The sequence below is a fragment of the Oncorhynchus kisutch genome, unplaced genomic scaffold, assembly GCF_002021735.2.
Source record: "Oncorhynchus kisutch isolate 150728-3 unplaced genomic scaffold, Okis_V2 scaffold719, whole genome shotgun sequence".
Classification (NCBI taxonomy): Eukaryota; Metazoa; Chordata; class Actinopteri; order Salmoniformes; family Salmonidae; genus Oncorhynchus; species Oncorhynchus kisutch.
In genome coordinates this window covers 171,050-193,279 of record NW_022262664.1, presented here as the reverse complement: position 1 = coordinate 193,279, position 22,230 = coordinate 171,050, and the positions used below count along the sequence as shown (strand labels likewise).

General features: G+C 42.6%; 1 protein-coding gene across 1 annotated transcript; it reads left to right on the top strand.

The window, feature by feature from the left end:
• The first annotated feature begins 16 nt into the window (after window positions 1–16).
• On the top strand, window positions 17–20,331 carry LOC109886822 (translation machinery-associated protein 16-like). The gene is made up of 7 exons (XM_031815970.1): window positions 17–142; window positions 1,176–1,285; window positions 1,380–1,417; window positions 14,108–14,192; window positions 18,812–18,960; window positions 19,052–19,094; window positions 19,959–20,331. The coding sequence occupies exons 1-7, from the start codon at window positions 140–142 to the stop codon at window positions 20,182–20,184; spliced, it is 654 nt and encodes a 217-aa protein (XP_031671830.1). The 5' UTR covers window positions 17–139; the 3' UTR covers window positions 20,185–20,331.
• The last annotated feature ends 1,899 nt before the right edge of the window (window positions 20,332–22,230 follow it).

The window sequence follows — 22,230 nt, the reverse complement described above, 5'->3', positions numbered from 1 at the left end:
GGGTTGTGGAACCTTTCTTTCGGCCGCCGGAGGAAATGACGGACAGTGTTGTCCGATGGACCAGCAGCATCCGCCGGAGTTGTCAATACAGAACACGTGTTTTCAACCGGTGATCAAACTTCGTACATACAACTAAAACATGGTAAAATTACACTTATTATTTAACATCCTTAACATGTATCTAGATATGTAGAAATAGATTTAGCTAAACCTCGATGTATATAATGTAGATGTATATAATGTTATAGCGCTCTTACAACCTAGTGAATGTATACTGCAAAAAAATATTAACGCAAAATGCAACAATTTCAACGATTTATGAGTTAGTTAATTTAAGGAAATCAGTCAATTGAAATAAATAAATTAGGCACGAATCTATGGATCTCACGTGACTTTCACAAGCACCAAGTATAGGACTTGCCTAGTTCAATAAAAAACAGGTCCTAAGGCTTCTTAACAGCTTCTATCCCCCCACTATTTGCATTGAATACTTATTACGTAGTCACTTTACCCCTACCTACATATTACCTCGACTAACCTATACCCCCGCAGATAGACTCAGTATTTTTTATTTTTTTAAACTTTAGTTTATTTATTAAATATTTTCGTCACTCTTATTTTACTTAAGCTTTTAAGTAAGTATTTCACATGACTGAGCAGGAGCACAGTGATGGGAGGTCCTGGGCTGGCGTAGTTACACGTGGTCTGCGGTTGTGATGCCGGTTGGACGTACTGTCAAATTCTCTGACATGACGTTGGAGGCGGCTTATGGTAGAGAAATTAACATTAAATTCTCAGGCAACAGCACTGGAGGAAATTTCAGCATGTGAATTACACGCTCCCTCAAAACTTCAGACATCTGTGGTGTTGTGTGACAAAACTTCATATTTTAGAGTGACCTTTTATTGTCCCCAGCACAAGGTGCACCTGTGTAATGATCATGCCATTAAATCAGCTTCTTGATATGCCACACCTATCAGCTGGATGGATTATCTTGGCAAAGGAGAAAGACTCACTAACTGGGAAATAAGCTTTCTTGCGGAGGGACATTTCTAGGATCTTTTATTTCAGTTAATGAAACATGGTACCAACACTTTACATGTTGCATTTATATTTTAGTTCAGTATAGAATAATGCAAGACAGTGTTCTAACAGTCGTGTGTGTGTGTGTGTAGCCGAAGGCGGGGAAAGGTAAACCAACTCAGAAGGAGAAGGTGTGTCATCCCTATAGCAGGAAAGCTGCTTACTTGGCCAGCCAGGAGATACGTCTGGGAAAGAAGGAGAGGTAAGGAGGGAGGGAGATGGTCTGTGTTTTGAACAGCGAGAATCCTGTATATTGTTATATATTTATAAAGTTAAGTGTGTATCTCTGCCTCCAGACAAAAGAGTGAGAAGGCCACTCGTCTCAACAGCATTGGTGAGTCTGACAGTCTGTTACTACTATTACTGTGTTACTTTACTATTGTTACTGTATGACTGTTACTGAACATCTGCTGTCTCAGCCACTGCCTGTCACCAAGGGAGTACCTCAAGGCTCGATCCTAGGCCCCACACTCTTCTCAATTTGCATCAACAACATAGCTCAAGCAGTAGGAAGCGCTCTCATCCAATTATATGCATATTTTTCTTATTTCACCTTTATTTAACTAGGCAAGTCAGTTAAGAACAAATTCTTATTTACAATGACGACCTACCAAAAGGCAAAAGGCCTCCTGCGGGGATGGAGGCTCTCTCGTTCCAGTCGCTAGCTGCAGTGAACTGAAAAGAGGATCGACCCAGGGATGTGTGTGCTTTGGGGACCTTTAACAGAATGTGACTGGCAGAACGGGTGTTGTGTGTGGAGGAATAGGGCTGCAGAAGATATCTCAGATAGAGGGGAGTGAGGCCTAAGAGGGTTTTATAAATAAGTATCAACCAGTTGGTCTTGTGACAGGTATACAGAGATGACCAGTTTACAGAGGAGTATAGAGTGCAGTGATGTGTCCTATAAGGAGCATTGGTGGCAAATCTGATGGCCGAATGGTAAACATCTAGCCGCTCGAGAGCACCCTTACCTGCCAATCTATAATTTACGTCTCCGTAATCTAGCATGGGTAGGATGGTCATCTGAATCAGGGTTAGTTTGGCAGCTGAGGTGAAAGAGGATTGATTACAATAGAGGAAACTAAGTCTAGATTTAACTTTAGTCTGCAGCTTTGATATGTGCTGAGAGAAGGACAGTGTACCGTCTAGCCATACTCCCAAGTACTTGTATGAGGTGACCACCTCAAGCTCTAAACCCTCAGAGGTAGTAATCACCCCGCTCTAAACCCTCAGAGGTAGTAATCACCCCTGTGGGGAGAGGGACATTCTTCTTACCAAACCACATGACCTTTGTTTTGGAGGTGTTCAGAACAAGGTTAAGGGCAGAGAAAGCTTGTTGAACACAGAGAAAGCTTGTTGAACACAGAGAAAGCTTGTTGAACACAGAGAAAGCTTTGTTGTAGAGCGTTTAACACAAAATCTCTTAATTCAAAGACTCAATCATGGACACTCTTACTGGCAGTTGTGGCTGCTTTGCGTGATGTATTGTTGTCTCTACCTTCTTGCCCTTTGTGCTGTTGTCTGTTTGTATCGTGTTTTGTGCTGCTACCATGTTGTCGTGTTGTGCTGCTACCATGTTGTGTTATTATCATGTTGTTGTCATGTTGTGTTTCTACCATGTTGTGTTGTTGTCATGTTGTGCTGCTACCTTGTTGTTGTCATGTTGTGTTATTACCATGTTGTTGTCATGTTGTGTTTCTACCATGTGTTGTTATCATGTTGTGTTTCTACCATGTTGTGTTGTTGCCATGTTGTGTTGCTACCTTGTTGTTGTCATGTTGTTCTGCTACCATGTTGTTACCATGTTGTGTTGCTACCATGTTGTTACCATGTTGTGTTGCTACCATGTTGTTATCATGTTGTGTTGCTACCATGTTGTGTTGCTACATGTTGTGTTGTTACCATGTTGTTGTCATGTTGTGTTGCTACCATGTTGTGTTTCTACCTTGTTGTTGTCATGTTGTGTTGCTACCATGTTGTTGTGTTGCTATCATGTTGTCATGTTGTGCTGTTGTCATGTTGTGTTGCTACCATGTTGTTATGTTGTGTTCCTACCTTGTTGTTGTCATGTTGTGTTTCTACCATGTTGTTGTCATGTTGTGTTTCTACCATGTTGTTGCCATGTTGTTGTCATGTTGTGTTGCTACCATGTTGTTGCCATGTTGTTGTCATGTTGTGATGCTACCATGTTGTTATCATGTTGTGTTGCTACCATGTTGTTGCCATGTTGTTGTCATGTTGTGTTGCTACCATGTTGTTGCCATGTTGTTGTCATGTTGTGATGCTACCATGTTGTTATCATGCTGTGCTGCTACGTTGTTGTTGTGCTGCTACCATGTTGTTGTCATGTTGTGCTGCTACCATGTTGTTGTCATGTTGTGTTGCTACCATGTTGTTGTCATGTTGTGTTGCTACCATGTTGTTGCCATGTTGTTGCCATGTTGTGATGCTACCATGTTGTTATCATGTTGTGCTGCTACCATGTTGTTGTCATGTTGTGCTGCTACCATGTTGTTGTCATGTTGTGCTGCTACGTTGTTGTTGTGTTGCTACCATGTTGTTGTTATGTTGTGCTGCTACGTTGTTGTTGTGCTGCTACCATGTTGTTATCATGTTGTGTTGCTACCATGTTGTGCTGCTACCATGTTGTTGTCATGTTGTGCTGCTACGTTGTTGTTGTTCTGCTACCATGTTGTTGTCATGTTGTGCTGCTACCATGTTGTTGTGCTGCTACCATGTTGTTGTCATGTTGTGATGCTACCATGTTGTTGTCATGTTGTGCTGCTACCATGTTGTTGTCATGTTGTGCTGCTACATTGTTGTTGTGCTGCTACCATGTTGTTGTCATGTTGTGCTGCTACGTTGTTGTTGTGCTGCTACCATGTTGTTGTCATGTTGTGCTGCTACCATGTTGTTGTCATGTTGTGCTGCTACGTTGTTGTTGTGCTGCTACCATGTTGTTGTCATGTTGTGCTGCTACCATGTTGTTGTCATGTTGTGCTGCTACCATGTTGTTATCATGTTGTGCTGCTACCATGTTGTTGTCATGTTGTGCTGCTACGTTGTTGTTGTGCTGCTACCATGTTGTTGTCATGTTGTGCTGCTACGTTGTTGTTGTGCTGCTACCATGTTGTTGTCATGTTGTGCTGCTACCATGTTGTTGTCATGTTGTGCTGCTACCATGTTGTTATCATGTTGTGCTGCTACCATGTTGTTGTCATGTTGTGCTGCTACGTTGTTGTTGTGCTGCTACCATGTTGTTGTCATGTTGTGCTGCTACGTTGTTGTTGTGCTGCTACCATGTTGTTGTCATGTTGTGCTGCTACCATGTTGTTGTCATGCTGTGCTGCTACGTTGTTGTTGTGCTGCTACCATGTTGTTGTCATGTTGTGCTGCTACCATGTTGTTGTCATGTTGTGTTGCTACCATGTTGTTGTCATGTTGTGTTGCTACCATGTTGTTGCCATGTTGTTGCCATGTTGTTGTCATGTTGTGATGCTACCATGTTGTTATCATGTTGTGCTGCTACCATGTTGTTGTCATGTTGTGCTGCTACCATGTTGTTGTCATGTTGTGCTGCTACGTTGTTGTTGTGTTGCTACCATGTTGTTGTTATGTTGTGCTGCTACGTTGTTGTTGTGCTGCTACCATGTTGTTATCATGTTGTGTTGCTACCATGTTGTGCTGCTACCATGTTGTTGTCATGTTGTGCTGCTACGTTGTTGTTGTTCTGCTACCATGTTGTTGTCATGTTGTGCTGCTACCATGTTGTTGTGCTGCTACCATGTTGTTGTCATGTTGTGATGCTACCATGTTGTTGTCATGTTGTGCTGCTACCATGTTGTTGTCATGTTGTGCTGCTACATTGTTGTTGTGCTGCTACCATGTTGTTGTCATGTTGTGCTGCTACGTTGTTGTTGTGCTGCTACCATGTTGTTGTCATGTTGTGCTGCTACCATGTTGTTGTCATGTTGTGCTGCTACGTTGTTGTTGTGCTGCTACCATGTTGTTGTCATGTTGTGCTGCTACCATGTTGTTGTCATGTTGTGCTGCTACCATGTTGTTATCATGTTGTGCTGCTACCATGTTGTTGTCATGTTGTGCTGCTACGTTGTTGTTGTGCTGCTACCATGTTGTTGTCATGTTGTGCTGCTACGTTGTTGTTGTGCTGCTACCATTCTATGGTGTCTCTCTTTATGTAGTGCTCTGGTGTCTCTCTTTATGTAGTGCTCTGGTGTCTCTCTTTATGTAGTGCTCTGGTGTCTCTCTTTATGTAGTGCTCTGGTGTCTCTCTTTATGTAGTGCTCTGGTGTCTCTCTTTATGTAGAGCTCTGGTGTCTCTCTTTATGTAGTGCTCTGGTGTCTCTTTATGTAGTGCTCTGGTGTCTCTCTTTATGTAGTGCTCTGGTGTCTCTTTATGTAGTGCTCTGGTGTCTCTTTATGTAGTGCTCTGGTGTCTCTCTTTATGTAGTGCTCTGGTGTCTCTCTTTATGTAGTGCTCTGGTGTCTCTCTTTATGTAGTGCTTTGGTGTCTCTCTTTATGTAGTGCTCTGGTGTCTCTCTTTATGTAGTGCTCTGGTGTCTCTCTTTATGTAGTGCTCTGGTGTCTCTCTTTATGTAGTGCTCTGGTGTCTCTCTTATATAGTGCTCTGGTGTCTCTCTTTATGTAGTGCTCTGGTGTCTCTCTTTATATAGTGCTCTGGTGTCTCTCTTTATGTAGTGCTCTGGTGTCTCTCTTTATGTAGTGCTCTGGTGTCTCTCTTTATGTAGTGCTCTGGTGTCTCTCTTTATGTAGTGCTCTGGTGTCTCTCTTTATGTAGTGCTCTGGTGTCTCTCTTTATGTAGTGCTCTGGTGTCTCTCTTTATGTAGTGCTCTGGTGTCTCTCTATGTAGTGCTCTGGTGTCTCTCTTTATGTAGTGCTCTGGTGTCTCTCTTTATGTAGTGCTCTGGTGTCTCTCTTTATGTAGTGCTCTGGTGTCTCTCTTTATGTAGTGCTCTGGTGTCTCTCTTTATGTAGTGCTCTGGTGTCTCTCTTTATGTAGTGCTCTGGTGTCTCTCTTTATGTAGTGCTCTGGTGTCTCTCTTTATGTAGTGCTCTGGTGTCTCTCTTTATGTAGTGCTCTGGTGTCTCTCTTTATGTAGTGCTCTGGTGTCTCTCTTTATGTAGTGCTCTGGTGTCTCTCTTTATGTAGTGCTCTGGTGTCTCTCTTTATGTAGTGCTCTGGTGTCTCTCTTTATGTAGTGTTCTGGTCTCTCTTTATGTAGTGTTCTGGTCTCTCTTTATGTAGTGCTCTGGTGTCTCTCTTTATGTAGTGCTCTGGTGTCTCTCTTTATGTAGTGTTCTGGTGTCTCTCTTTATGTAGTGTTCTGGTGTCTCTCTTTATGTAGTGCTCTGGTGTCTCTCTTTATGTAGTGCTCTGGTGTCTCTCTTTATGTAGTGCTCTGGTGTCTCTCTATGTAGTGCTCTGGTGTCTCTCTTTATGTAGTGCTCTGGTGTCTCTCTTTATGTAGTGCTCTGGTGTCTCTTTATGTAGTGCTCTGGTGTCTCTCTTTATGTAGTGCTCTGGTGTCTCTCTTTATGTAGTGCTCTGGTGTCTCTCTTTATGTAGTGCTCTGGTGTCTCTCTATGTAGTGCTCTGGTGTCTCTCTTTATGTAGTGCTCTGGTGTCTCTCTTTATGTAGTGCTCTGGTGTCTCTTTATGTAGTGCTCTGGTGTCTCTCTTTATGTAGTGCTCTGGTGTCTCTCTTTATGTAGTGCTCTGGTGTCTCTCTTGTCGTGATGTATGTTTCGTCCTATGTTTTTATTTAATTGATTTGTATATTTAATCCCCGCCCCCGCAGGAGGTCTTTTGCCTTTTGGTAGGCCGTCATTTTAAATAAGATTTTGTTCTTAACCTACTTGTCTAGTTAAATAAAGGTTAAATAAACAAATTAAAAAGTCATAGTATATTCATCTTCAGATAGCTGGTAGTATAGTATAGCTAGGTGGACAACCACATATCACAGTAGTTAGTATATTCAGATAGCTAGGTGGACAACCACATATCACAGTAGTTAGTATATTCAGATAGCTAGGTGAGACAACCACATATCACAGTAGTTTGTATATTCAGATAGCTAGGTGGACAACCACATATCACAGTAGTTAGTATATTCAGATAGCTAGGTGGACAACCACATATCACAGTAGTTAGTATATTCAGATAGCTAGGTGGACAACCACATATCACAGTAGTTTGTATATTCAGATAGCTAGGTGAGACAACCACATATCACAGTAGTTAGTATATTCAGATAGCTAGGTGGACAACCACATATCACAGTAGTTAGTATATTCAGATAGCTAGGTGGACAACCACATATCACAGTAGTTAGTATATTCAGATAGCTAGGTGGACAACCACATATCACAGTAGTTAGTATATTCAGATAGCTAGGTGGACAACCACATATCACAGTAGTTAGTATATTCAGATAGCTGGGTGGACAACCACATATCACAGTAGTTAGTATATTCAGATAGCTAGGTGGACAACCACATATCACAGTAGTTAGTATATTCAGATAGCTAGGTGGACAACCACATATCACAGTAGTTAGTATATTCAGATAGCTGGGTGGGACAACCACATATCACAGTAGTTAGTATATTCATCTTCAGATAGCTAGGTGGACAACCACATATCACAGTAGTTAGTATATTCAGATAGCTAGGTGGACAACCACATATCACAGTAGTTAGTATATTCAGATAGCTAGGTGAGACAACCACATATCACAGTAGTTAGTATATTCAGATAGCTAGGTGAGACAACCACATATCACAGTAGTTAGTATATTCAGATAGCTAGGTGGACAACCACATATCACAGTAGTTAGTATATTCAGATAGCTAGGTGAGACAACCACATATCACAGTAGTTAGTATATTCAGATAGCTAGGTGGACAACCACATATCACAGTAGTTAGTATATTCAGATAGCTAGGTGAGACAACCACATATCACAGTAGTTAGTATATTCAGATAGCTAGGTGGACAACCACATATCACAGTAGTTAGTATATTCAGATAGCTAGGTGAGACAACCACATATCACAGTAGTTAGTATATTCAGATAGCTAGGTGGACAACCACATATCACAGTAGTTAGTATATTCAGATAGCTAGGTGGACAACCACATATCACAGTAGTTAGTATATTCAGATAGCTAGGTGAGACAACCACATATCACAGTAGTTAGTATATTCAGATAGCTAGGTGGACAACCACATATCACAGTAGTTAGTATATTCAGATAGCTAGGTGAGACAACCACATATCACAGTAGTTAGTATATTCAGATAGCTAGGTGAGACAACCACATATCACAGTAGTTAGTATATTCAGATAGCTAGGTGAGACAACCACATATCACAGTAGTTAGTATATTCAGATAGCTAGGTGAGACAACCACATATCACAGTAGTTAGTATATTCAGATAGCTAGGTGGACAACCACATATCACAGTAGTTAGTATATTCAGATAGCTAGGTGAGACAACCACATATCACAGTAGTTAGTATATTCAGATAGCTAGGTGAGACAACCACATATCACAGTAGTTAGTATATTCAGATAGCTAGGTGAGACAACCACATATCACAGTAGTTAGTATATTCAGATAGCTAGGTGAGACAACCACATATCACAGTAGTTAGTATATTCAGATAGCTAGGTGAGACAACCACATATCACAGTAGTTAGTATATTCAGATAGCTAGGTGGACAACCACATATCACAGTAGTTAGTATATTCAGATAGCTAGGTGGACAACCACATATCACAGTAGTTAGTATATTCAGATAGCTAGGTGAGACAACCACATATCACAGTAGTTAGTATATTCAGATAGCTAGGTGGACAACCACATATCACAGTAGTTAGTATATTCAGATAGCTAGGTGGACAACCACATATCACAGTAGTTAGTATATTCAGATAGCTAGGTGGACAACCACATATCACAGTAGTTAGTATATTCAGATAGCTAGGTGGACAACCACATATCACAGTAGTTAGTATATTCAGATAGCTAGGTGAGACAACCACATATCACAGTAGTTTGTATATTCAGATAGCTAGGTGGACAACCACATATCACAGTAGTTTGTATATTCAGATAGCTAGGTGAGACAACCACATATCACAGTAGTTAGTATATTCAGATAGCTGGGTGGACAACCACATATCACAGTAGTTTGTATATTCAGATAGCTAGGTGAGACAACCACATATCACAGTAGTTTGTATATTCAGATAGCTAGGTGAGACAACCACATATCACAGTAGTTAGTATATTCAGATAGCTAGGTGGACAACCACATATCACAGTAGTTAGTATATTCAGATAGCTGGGTGGACAACCACATATCACAGTAGTTAGTATATTCAGATAGCTGGGTGGACAACCACATATCACAGTAGTTAGTATATTCAGATAGCTGGGTGGACAACCACATATCACAGTAGTTAGTATATTCAGATAGCTAGGTGAGACAACCACATATCACAGTAGTTAGTATAGCTAGGTGGACAACCACATATCACAGTAGTTAGTATATTCAGATAGCTAGGTGGACAACCACATATCACAGTAGTTAGTATATTCAGATAGCTAGGTGAGACAACCACATATCACAGTAGTTAGTATATTCAGATAGCTAGGTGGACAACCACATATCACAGTAGTTAGTATATTCAGATAGCTGGGTGGACAACCACATATCACAGTAGTTAGTATATTCAGATAGCTGGGTGGACAACCACATATCACAGTAGTTAGTATATTCAGATAGCTGGGTGGACAACCACATATCACAGTAGTTAGTATATTCAGATAGCTAGGTGAGACAACCACATATCACAGTAGTTAGTATAGCTAGGTGGACAACCACATATCACAGTAGTTAGTATAGCTAGGTGAGACAACCACATATCACAGTAGTTAGTATAGCTAGGTGAGACAACCACATATCACAGTAGTTAGTATATTCAGATAGCTAGGTGGACAACCACATATCACAGTAGTTAGTATATTCAGATAGCTAGGTGAGACAACCACATATCACAGTAGTTAGTATATTCAGATAGCTAGGTGGACAACCACATATCACAGTAGTTAGTATATTCAGATAGCTAGGTGGACAACCACATATCACAGTAGTTAGTATATTCAGATAGCTAGGTGGACAACCACATATCACAGTAGTTAGTATATTCAGATAGCTAGGTGGACAACCACATATCACAGTAGTTAGTATATTCATCTTCAGATAGCTGGGTGGACAACCACATATCACAGTAGTTAGTATATTCAGATAGCTAGGTGGACAACCACATATCACAGTAGTTAGTATATTCAGATAGCTAGGTGGACAACCACATATCACAGTAGTTAGTATATTCAGATAGCTAGGTGAGACAACCACATATCACAGTAGTTAGTATAGCTGGGTGGACAACCACATATCACAGTAGTTAGTATATTCAGATAGCTAGGTGAGACAACCACATATCACAGTAGTTAGTATATTCAGATAGCTAGGTGGGACAACCACATATCACAGTAGTTAGTATATTCAGATAGCTAGGTGAGACAACCACATATCACAGTAGTTAGTATATTCATCTTCATATAGCTAGGTGAGACAACCACATATCACAGTAGTTAGTATATTCAGATAGCTAGGTGAGACAACCACATATCACAGTAGTTAGTATATTCAGATAGCTAGGTGAGACAACCACATATCACAGTAGTTAGTATAGCTAGGTGAGACAACCACATATCACAGTAGTTAGTATAGCTAGGTGAGACAACCACATATCACAGTAGTTAGTATATTCAGATAGCTAGGTGGACAACCACATATCACAGTAGTTAGTATATTCAGATAGCTAGGTGAGACAACCACATATCACAGTAGTTAGTATATTCAGATAGCTAGGTGGACAACCACATATCACAGTAGTTAGTATATTCAGATAGCTAGGTGGACAACCACATATCACAGTAGTTAGTATATTCAGATAGCTAGGTGGACAACCACATATCACAGTAGTTAGTATATTCAGATAGCTAGGTGAGACAACCACATATCACAGTAGTTAGTATATTCAGATAGCTAGGTGAGACAACCACATATCACAGTAGTTAGTATATTCAGATAGCTAGGTGGACAACCACATATCACAGTAGTTAGTATATTCAGATAGCTAGGTGAGACAACCACATATCACAGTAGTTAGTATATTCAGATAGCTAGGTGGACAACCACATATCACAGTAGTTAGTATATTCAGATAGCTAGGTGAGACAACCACATATCACAGTAGTTAGTATATTCAGATAGCTAGGTGGACAACCACATATCACAGTAGTTAGTATATTCAGATAGCTAGGTGGACAACCACATATCACAGTAGTTAGTATATTCAGATAGCTAGGTGAGACAACCACATATCACAGTAGTTAGTATATTCAGATAGCTAGGTGGACAACCACATATCACAGTAGTTAGTATATTCAGATAGCTAGGTGGACAACCACATATCACAGTAGTTAGTATATTCAGATAGCTAGGTGGACAACCACATATCACAGTAGTTAGTATATTCAGATAGCTAGGTGAGACAACCACATATCACAGTAGTTAGTATATTCAGATAGCTGGGTGGACAACCACATATCACAGTAGTTAGTATATTCAGATAGCTAGGTGAGACAACCACATATCACAGTAGTTAGTATATTCAGATAGCTAGGTGGACAACCACATATCACAGTAGTTAGTATATTCAGATAGCTAGGTGGACAACCACATATCACAGTAGTTAGTATATTCAGATAGCTAGGTGAGACAACCACATATCACAGTAGTTAGTATATTCAGATAGCTGGGTGGACAACCACATATCACAGTAGTTAGTATATTCAGATAGCTAGGTGAGACAACCACATATCACAGTAGTTAGTATATTCAGATAGCTAGGTGGACAACCACATATCACAGTAGTTAGTATATTCAGATAGCTAGGTGAGACAACCACATATCACAGTAGTTAGTATATTCAGATAGCTAGGTGAGACAACCACATATCACAGTAGTTAGTATATTCAGATAGCTAGGTGAGACAACCACATATCACAGTAGTTAGTATATTCAGATAGCTAGGTGGACAACCACATATCACAGTAGTTAGTATATTCATCTTCAGATAGCTGGGTGGACAACCACATATCACAGTAGTTAGTATATTCAGATAGCTGGGTGAGACAACCACATATCACAGTAGTTAGTATATTCATATAGCTAGGTGGACAACCACATATCACAGTAGTTAGTATATTCAGATAGCTAGGTGAGACAACCACATATCACAGTAGTTAGTATATTCAGATAGCTAGGTGAGACAACCACATATCACAGTAGTTAGTATATTCAGATAGCTAGGTGGACAACCACATATCACAGTAGTTAGTATATTCAGATAGCTAGGTGGACAACCACATATCACAGTAGTTAGTATATTCAGATAGCTAGGTGGACAACCACATATCACAGTAGTTAGTATATTCAGATAGCTAGGTGAGACAACCACATATCTCAGTAGTTAGTATATTCAGATAGCTAGGTGAGACAACCACATATCACAGTAGTTAGTATATTCAGATAGCTAGGTGAGACAACCACATATCACAGTAGTTAGTATATTCAGATAGCTAGGTGAGACAACCACATATCACAGTAGTTAGTATATTCAGATAGCTAGGTGGACAACCACATATCACAGTAGTTAGTATATTCAGATAGCTAGGTGAGACAACCACATATCACAGTAGTTAGTATATTCAGATAGCTAGGTGGACAACCACATATCACAGTAGTTAGTATATTCAGATAGCTAGGTGAGACAACCACATATCACAGTAGTTAGTATATTCAGATAGCTAGGTGAGACAACCACATATCACAGTAGTTAGTATATTCATCTTCAGATAGCTAGGTGAGACAACCACATATTACAGTAGTTAGTATATTCATATAGCTAGGTGAGACAACCACATATCACAGTAGTTAGTATATTCAGATAGCTAGGTGAGACAACCACATATCACAGTAGTTAGTATATTCAGATAGCTAGGTGAGACAACCACATATCACAGTAGTTAGTATATTCAGATAGCTAGGTGGACAACCACATATCACAGTAGTTAGTATATTCAGATAGCTAGGTGAGACAACCACATATCACAGTAGTTAGTATATTCAGATAGCTAGGTGAGACAACCACATATCACAGTAGTTAGTATATTCAGATAGCTAGGTGAGACAACCACATATCACAGTAGTTAGTATATTCAGATAGCTAGGTGGACAACCACATATCACAGTAGTTAGTATATTCAGATAGCTAGGTGAGACAACCACATATCACAGTAGTTAGTATATTCAGATAGCTAGGTGAGACAACCACATATCACAGTAGTTAGTATATTCAGATAGCTAGGTGAGACAACCACATATCACAGTAGTTAGTATATTCAGATAGCTAGGTGAGACAACCACATATCACAGTAGTTAGTATATTCAGATAGCTAGGTGAGACAACCACATATCTCAGTAGTTAGTATATTCAGATAGCTAGGTGAGACAACCACATATCACAGTAGTTAGTATATTCAGATAGCTAGGTGAGACAACCACATATCACAGTAGTTAGTATATTCAGATAGCTAGGTGAGACAACCACATATCACAGTAGTTAGTATAGCTAGGTGAGACAACCACATATCACAGTAGTTAGTATATTCATATTCAGATAGCTAGGTGGACAACCACATATCACAGTATATTCAGTGTGTGTTGATGAGTACAACGGTAGGGTGTACCCCCTCTTACCTGCTATTGTCTGTGTGTGTAGGTGAGTACAACGGTAGGGTGTACCCCCTCTTACCTTCTATTGTCTGTGTGTGTAGGTGATAAGCTGCAGTGGTTTCAGAGCCAGCTGGACTCTGAGAAGACAGAGTTCACCAAACAGGACGCCTGTCACATTATAGAGAGGTCAGTACCCGTGTCTATATTCACCAAACAGGACGCCTGTCACATAGAGAGGTCAGTACCCGTGTCTATATTCACCAAACAGGACGCCTGTCACATAGAGAGGTCAGTACCCGTGTCTATATTCACCAAACAGGATGCCTGTCACGTAGAGAGGTCAGTACCCGTGTCTATATTCACCAAACAGGACGCCTGTCACATAGAGAGGTCAGTACCCGTGTCTATATTCACCAAACAGGACGCCTGTCACGTAGAGAGGTCAGTACCCGTGTCTATATTCACCAAACAGGACGCCTGTCACACCACAGAGAGGTCAGTACCCGTGTCTATATTCACCAAACAGGACGCCTGTCACATCACAGAGAGGTCAGTACCCGTGTCTATATTCACCAAACAGGACGCCTGTCACATAGAGAGGTCAGTACCCGTGTCTATATTCACCAAACAGGATGCCTGTCACGTAGAGAGGTCAGTACCCGTGTCTATATTCACCAAACAGGACGCCTGTCACGTAGAGAGGTCAGTACCCGTGTCTATATTCACCAAACAGGACGCCTGTCACATCACAGAGAGGTCAGTACCCGTGTCTATATTCACCAAACAGGACGCCTGTCACATCACAGAGAGGTCAGTACCCGTGTCTATATTCACCAAACAGGATGCCTGTCACACAGAGAGGTCAGTACCCGTGTCTATATTCACCAAACAGGATGCCTGTCACATCACAGAGAGGTCAGTACCCGTGTCTATATTCACCAAACAGGACGCCTGTCACGTAGAGAGGTCAGTACCCGTGTCTATATTCACCAAATGGGGCGCCTGGCACATCACAGAGAGGTCAGTACCCGTGTCTATATTCACCAAACAGGACGCCTGTCACATAGAGAGGTCAGTACCCGTGTCTATATTCATCACAGAGAGGTCAGTACCCGTGTCTATATTCATCACAGAGAGGTCAGTACCCGTGTCTATATTCATCACAGAGAGGTCAGTACCCGTGTCTATATTCATCACAGAGAGGTCAGTACCCGTGTCTATATTCATCACAGAGAGGTCAGTACCCGTGTCTATATTCATGTGTGTGTGGTTTTCTTTTTCTCCTTGATTTCCAAAAAACTGTTGCTTTCTCTCTGTGTGTGTTATAATGGTTTTGACTTGAGGTTATTGTTTGTTAGGGGTGCCGGGGAGGTTGTGCGTAACAGAGAAAAGTTAGATTTCTCCTTGTGTTGGTGAGTTGGTCTCATTTGTCAGTCTAGACCAATAGAAATGACTTCTTTAAAAGTCAGTGTTGTCAAATGCACTTTGCATAAACATTGAAGTAAATACAGTTTTAATGTCACCTGCACAAGTACAGCAAAATGCTTTTCTTACCAGGTCTGAATCTGCTCGTCTGAACCTTTACTAAATTAGTATATATTACTGCACTGTTGGAGCTAGAAACACAAGCATCTGAATCTGCTCGTCTTAACCTTTACTAAATTAGTATATATTACTGCACTGTTGGAGCTAGAAACACAAGCATTTAGCTAGGTATTACCATACTGTTGGAGCTGGAAACACAAGCATTTAGCTAGGTATTACTATACTGTTGGAGCTAGAAACACAAGCATTTAGCTAGGTATTACTGCACTGTTGGAGCTAGAAACACAAGCATTTAGCTAGGTATTACCATACTGTTGGAGCTGGAAACACAAGCATTTAGCTAGGTATTACTATACTGTTGGAGCTGGGAACACAAGCATTTAGCTAGGTATTACTATACTGTTGGAGCTAGAAACACAAGCATTTAGCTAGGTACTACTATACTGTTGGAGCTAGAAACACAAGCATTTAGCTAGGTATTACCATACTGTTGGAGCTGGAAACACAAGCATTTAGCTAGGTATTACTATACTGTTGGAGCTGGAAACACAAGCATTTAGCTAGGTATTACTATACTGTTGGAGCTAGAAACACAAGCATTTAGCTAGGTATTACTATACTGTTGGAGCTAGAAACACAAGCATTTAGCTAGGTACTACTATACTGTTGGAGCTGGGAACACAAGCATTTAGCTAGGTATTACTATACTGTTGGAGCTAGAAACACAAGCATTTAGCTAGGTATTACTATACTGTTGGAGCTGGAAACACAAGCATTTAGCTAGGTATTACTATACTGTTGGAGCTGGGAACACAAGCATTTAGCTAGGTATTACTATACTGTTGGAGCTAGAAACACAAGCATTTAGCTAGGTACTACTATACTGTTGGAGCTAGAAACACAAGCATTTAGCTAGGTATTACCATACTGTTGGAGCTGGAAACACAAGCATTTAGCTAGGTATTACTATACTGTTGGAGCTGGAAACACAAGCATTTAGCTAGGTATTACTATACTGTTGGAGCTAGAAACACAAGCATTTAGCTAGGTATTACTATACTGTTGGAGCTAGAAACACAAGCATTTAGCTAGGTACTACTATACTGTTGGAGCTGGGAACACAAGCATTTAGCTAGGTATTACTATACTGTTGGAGCTAGAAACACAAGCATTTAGCTAGGTATTACTATACTGTTGGAGCTGGAAACACAAGCATTTAGCTAGGTATTACTATACTGTTGGAGCTAGAAACACAAGCATTTAGCTAGGTATTACTATACTGTTGGAGCTGGGAACACAAGCATTTAGCTAGGTATTACTATACTGTTGGAGCTAGAAACACAAGCAGTTAGCTAGGTAATGCTCTGTTCAGCTGTCGTGGGACTAGGGCAAAGCAGTTAGCTAGGTAATGCTCTGTTCAGCTGTCGTGGGACTAGGGCAAAGCAGTTAGCTAGGTAATGCTCTGTTCAGCTGTCGTGGGACTAGGGCAAAGCAGTTAGCTAGGTAATGCTCTGTTCTGCTGTCGTGGGACTAGGGCAAAGCAGTTAGCTAGGTAATGCTCTGTTCAGCTGTCGTGGGACTAGGGCAAAGCAGTTAGCTAGGTAATGCTCTGTTCAGCTGTAGTGGGACTAGGGCAAAGCAGTTAGCTAGGTAATGCTCTGTTCAGCTGTCGTGGGACTAGGGCAAAGCAGTTAGCTAGGTAATGCTCTGTTCAGCTGTCGTGGGACTAGGGCAAAGCAGTTAGCTAGGTAATGCTCTGTTCTGCTGTCGTGGGACTAGGGCAAAGCAGTTAGCTAGGTAATGCTCTGTTCAGCTGTCGTGGGACTAGGGCAAAGCAGTTAGCTAGGTAATGCTCTGTTCAGCTGTCGTGGGACTAGGGCAAAGCAGTTAGCTAGGTAATGCTCTGTTCAGCTGTCGTGGGACTAGGGCAAAGCAGTTAGCTAGGTAATGCTCTGTTCAGCTGTCGTGGGACTAGGGCAAAGCAGTTAGCTAGGTAATGCTCTGTTCAGCTGTCGTGGGACTAGGGCAAAGCAGTTAGCTAGGTAATGCTCTGTTCAGCTGTCGTGGGACTAGGGCAAAGCAGTTAGCTAGGTAATGCTCTGTTCAGCTGTCGGTTAGCAGCCTAGCTGCTTGGAGAAGGAGGTGTTTCCTGTTCCCTTGAGGGACTAGGGCCTAGCTGCTTGGAGAAGGAGGTGTTTCCTGGTCCCTTGAGGGACTAGGGCCTAGCTGCTTGGAGAAGGAGGTGTTTCCTGGTCCCTTGAGGGACTAGGGCCTAGCTGCTTGGAGAAGGAGGTGTTTCCTGGTCCCTTGAGGGACTAGGGCCTAGCTGCTTGGAGAAGGAGGTGTTTCCTGGTCCCTTGAGGGACTAGGGCCTAGCTGCTTGGAGAAGGAGGTGTTTCCTGGTCCCTTGAGGGACTAGGGCCTAGCTGCTTGGAGAAGGAGGTGTTTCCTGGTCCCTTGAGGGACTAGGGCCTAGCTGCTTGGAGAAGGAGGTGTTTCCTGGTCCCTTGAGGGACTAGGGCCTAGCTGCTTGGAGAAGGAGGTGTTTCCTGGTCCCTTGAGGGACTAGGGCCTAGCTGCTTGGAGAAGGAGGTGTTTCCTGGTCCCTTGAGGGACTAGGGCCTAGCTGCTTGGAGAAGGAGGTGTTTCCTGGTCCCTTGAGGGACTAGGGCCTAGCTGCTTGGAGAAGGAGGTGTTTCCTGGTCCCTTGAGGGACTAGGGCCTAGCTGCTTGGAGAAGGAGGTGTTTCCTGGTCCCTTGAGGGACTAGGGCCTAGCTGCTTGGAGAAGGAGGTGTTTCCTGGTCCCTTGAGGGACTAGGGCCTAGCTGCTTGGAGAAGGAGGTGTTTCCTGGTCCCTTGAGGGACTAGGGCCTAGCTGCTTGGAGAAGGAGGTGTTTCCTGGTCCCTTGAGGGACTAGGGCCTAGCTGCTTGGAGAAGGAGGTGTTTCCTGGTCCCTTGAGGGACTAGGGCCTAGCTGCTTGGAGAAGGAGGTGTTTCCTGGTCCCTTGAGGGACTAGGGCCTAGCTGCTTGGAGAAGGAGGTGTTTCCTGGTCCCTTGAGGGACTAGGGCCTAGCTGCTTGGAGAAGGAGGTGTTTCCTGGTCCCTTGAGGGACTAGGGCCTAGCTGCTTGGAGAAGGAGGTGTTTCCTGGTCCCTTGAGGGACATGCAGACAGGGAAATTTTTGGATATTTGTTTTGTACATGTGATTGGTGGATCCAAATAGTGTTTAAAATGCGTGTGTGTTTATGTGTGTGTAGGTACCTGCAGAGGTTTGACGGGGAGTTGGACCAGATAGAGCTGGTGAACGGGATCAAAGGTCGTCAGGGTCGTCTCCATGGCAGCAGGGAGACCGTCATCAAACAGACTGTAGAGAGAGAGACCGCTTTGTACCATGGCAACGGCTTCGGTCAGTCTCTCATACACACACACAAAATGATACACACACACACGGTGATACACACACACAGAACCCTGACAGTGTGTTCCTCTCTCCTCAGAGATTCCAGACATCATTAACTCTAAACATCTCAAGACCTTCAGGTGAGACGACCAATGACAACCCAACTCTGGCTAGAGCAGGAATCTGATTGGTTTGTGTCAGTAGAGCTGTGATCTGATTGGTTGTTGTTAGTAGAGCTGTGATGATTCATGAAAAACAGCTCTATTCGTTACATTTACCTCTGAAACATTCTCTCAGCTGATTGGTTGATTCTGTTGTGGTTCGTTCCTTGTTCCTTGTCAATCATTGGCTCATTTGTGAAATTAGCGTTCAGACAATATCTTTAAAAAACCTTTAATTGCACCTGCAATTGCAGACAGAAGTTGACAACGGGAACATAGCAACCATGTTTCCAGAGTAATTTCTGCAAAATAGAAAAGGGTTTGAGTTGTTTTATTATTCCTGCAGTCATATATCTTAGTGATGTCACTGCCTACGTCATTACCTTCTACTCATGAGACCAAGCCCATGCCACCGCAGCTTATACAAACAGTCGTTTCAGTGTTATCTAAAGGCTCAGCAGGAAATGTCCCCAAGTTGATTTATAGTGGAGTGTCTGACTAGTCTCTCATCTCTTACACTGCAGAGTTCTGTCACACAGTCACACGTCTCTCAGACCGTTTTCTTTATAAGAGGCAGAGACTAGAAATAAACTGTGGAACAATATTAAACCTTTTATCATGAATATATATATTGTTAATCTGTAGTCCAGGACCCTATAAATGTAGTGGGGGAGGGGTCTTATAGCCCCTCCCCTTCTATTAATACAACATAATCAATTATTATAATACATCAATCATTTGGTACAGCCCCTATCATGACCCCTAGGTGAACCCGACAGTTCCATGGTTCTGAGCTGTGATTGGATGATTCCATGGTTCTGATCTGTGATTGGTTGGTTTCAGGGAGTGGAGCGGCGATCTAAAGAAGCTTCCCAACATCAAGATGAGGAAGTTCTCTTCCCGAGGGACGGGCAGAACAGGAGGAGGAGAGGAGGAGGAGGGGACCGCTGCAGGAGAGGAGGAGGAGGAGACCGCTGCTGGAGAGGAGGAGGAGGGGACCGCTGCAGGAGAGGAGGAGGAGGCCTTAATGAAGGACTCAGATTCAGACGCCCAGGAAGATGCCCCATAATGCTTTGCATGTTAGAACTCTGGGGATGTCAGCCATCCTACCTGACTGGGGTTAAGACAACCTGTTTGTGTGTGTGTGTGTGTGTGTGTGTGTGTGTGTGTGTGTGTCCCAATACAGACATCTAATAAACCTAAATACAGACCGATACTGTTGTTCTGTTTCATTGAAGAGACTCTTTAAACATAGAAATTAGAGTGTGTCCGTTGCTGTGTTCAAGGCAACTTGGAACTAGGAAACTCTGAAATGTTCAACCTGGAAACCCTTTATAGAAAGATGAGATCAGAGGATCAATAGGAAGCTCTACGCAAAATAAAAGTAAGCACATCTTTACTCTGCGGTTCTGAGTTGTCTTGAACATGGCTAGTCAGTAACTCCACTATACGGGTTGTACCCAGTCAGGTTGTATCCAGTCAGTTTCATTGTGTCAGTAACTCCACTATACGGGTTGTATCCAGTCAGGTTGTATCCAGTCAGGTTGTACCCAGTCAGGTTGTACCCAGTCAGGTTGTATCCAGTCAGGTTGTATCCAGTCAGGTTGTACCCAGTCAGGTTGTACCCAGTCAGGTTGTATCCAGTCAGGTTGTACCCAGTCAGGTTGTACCCAGTCAGGTTGTATCCAGTCAGGTTGTATCCAGTCAGGTTGTACCCAGTCAGGTTGTACCCAGTCAGGTTGTATCCAGTCAGGTTGTATCCAGTCAGTTTCATTGTGTCAGTAACTCCACTATACGGGTTGTACCCAGTCAGGTTGTATCCAGTCAGTTTCATTGTGTCAGTAACTCCACTATACGGGTTGTAGCCAGTCAGGTTGTATCCAGTCAGGTTGTACCCAGTCAGTTTCATTGTGTCAGTAACTCCACTATACGGGTTTTATCCAGTCAGGTTGTATCCAGTCAGGTTGTATCCAGTCAGGTTGTACCCAGTCAGGTTGTACCCAGTCAGGTTGTACCCAGTCAGGTTGTATCTAGTCAGGTTGTATCCAGTCAGTTTCATTGTGTCAGTAACTCCACTATACGGGTTGTACCCAGTCAGGTTGTATCCAGTCAGTTTCATTGTGTCAGTAACTCCACTATACGGGTTGTAGCCAGTCAGGTTGTATCCAGTCAGGTTGTACCCAGTCAGTTTCATTGTGTCAGTAACTCCACTATACGGGTTGTAGCCAGTCAGGTTGTACCCAGTCAGGTTGTACCCAGTCAGGTTGTATCCAGTCAGGTTGTACCCAGTCAGGTTGTATCCAGTCAGGTTGTATCCAGTCAGGTTGTACCCAGTCAGGTTGTATCCAGTCAGGTTGTACCCAGTCAGGTTGTATCCAGTCAGGTTGTACCCAGTCAGGTTGTATCCAGGTTGTACCCAGTCAGGTTGTACCCAGTCAGGTTGTATCCAGTCAGGTTGTACCCAGTCAGGTTGTATCCAGGTTGTACCCAGTCAGGTTGTACCCAGTCAGGTTGTATCCAGTCAGGTTGTACCCAGTCAGGTTGTACCCAGTCAGGTTGTATCCAGTCAGGTTGTATCCAGTCAGGTTGTATCCAGTCAGGTTGTATCCAGTCAGTTTCATTGTGTCAGTAACTCCACTATACAGGTTGTACCCAGTCAGGTTGTATCCAGTCAGGTTGTACCCAGTCAGGTTGTATCCAGTCAGGTTGTATCCAGTCAGTTTCATTGTGTCAGTAACTCCACTATACGGGTTGTACCCAGTCAGGTTGTATCCAGTCAGGTTGTACCCAGTCAGGTTGTATCCAGTCAGGTTGTACCCAGTCAGGTTGTATCCAGTCAGTTTCATTGTGTCAGTAACTCCACTATACGGGTTGTACCCAGTCAGGTTGTATCCAGTCAGGTTGTATCCAGTCAGGTTGTACCCAGTCAGGTTGTACCCAGTCAGGTTGTATCCAGTCAGGTTGTAGCCAGTCAGGTTGTATCCAGGTTGTACCCAGTCAGGTTGTACCCAGTCAGGTTGTATCCAGTCAGGTTGTACCCAGTCAGGTTGTATCCAGTCAGGTTGTACCCAGGTTGTATCCAGTCAGGTTGTACCCAGTCAGGTTGTATCCAGTC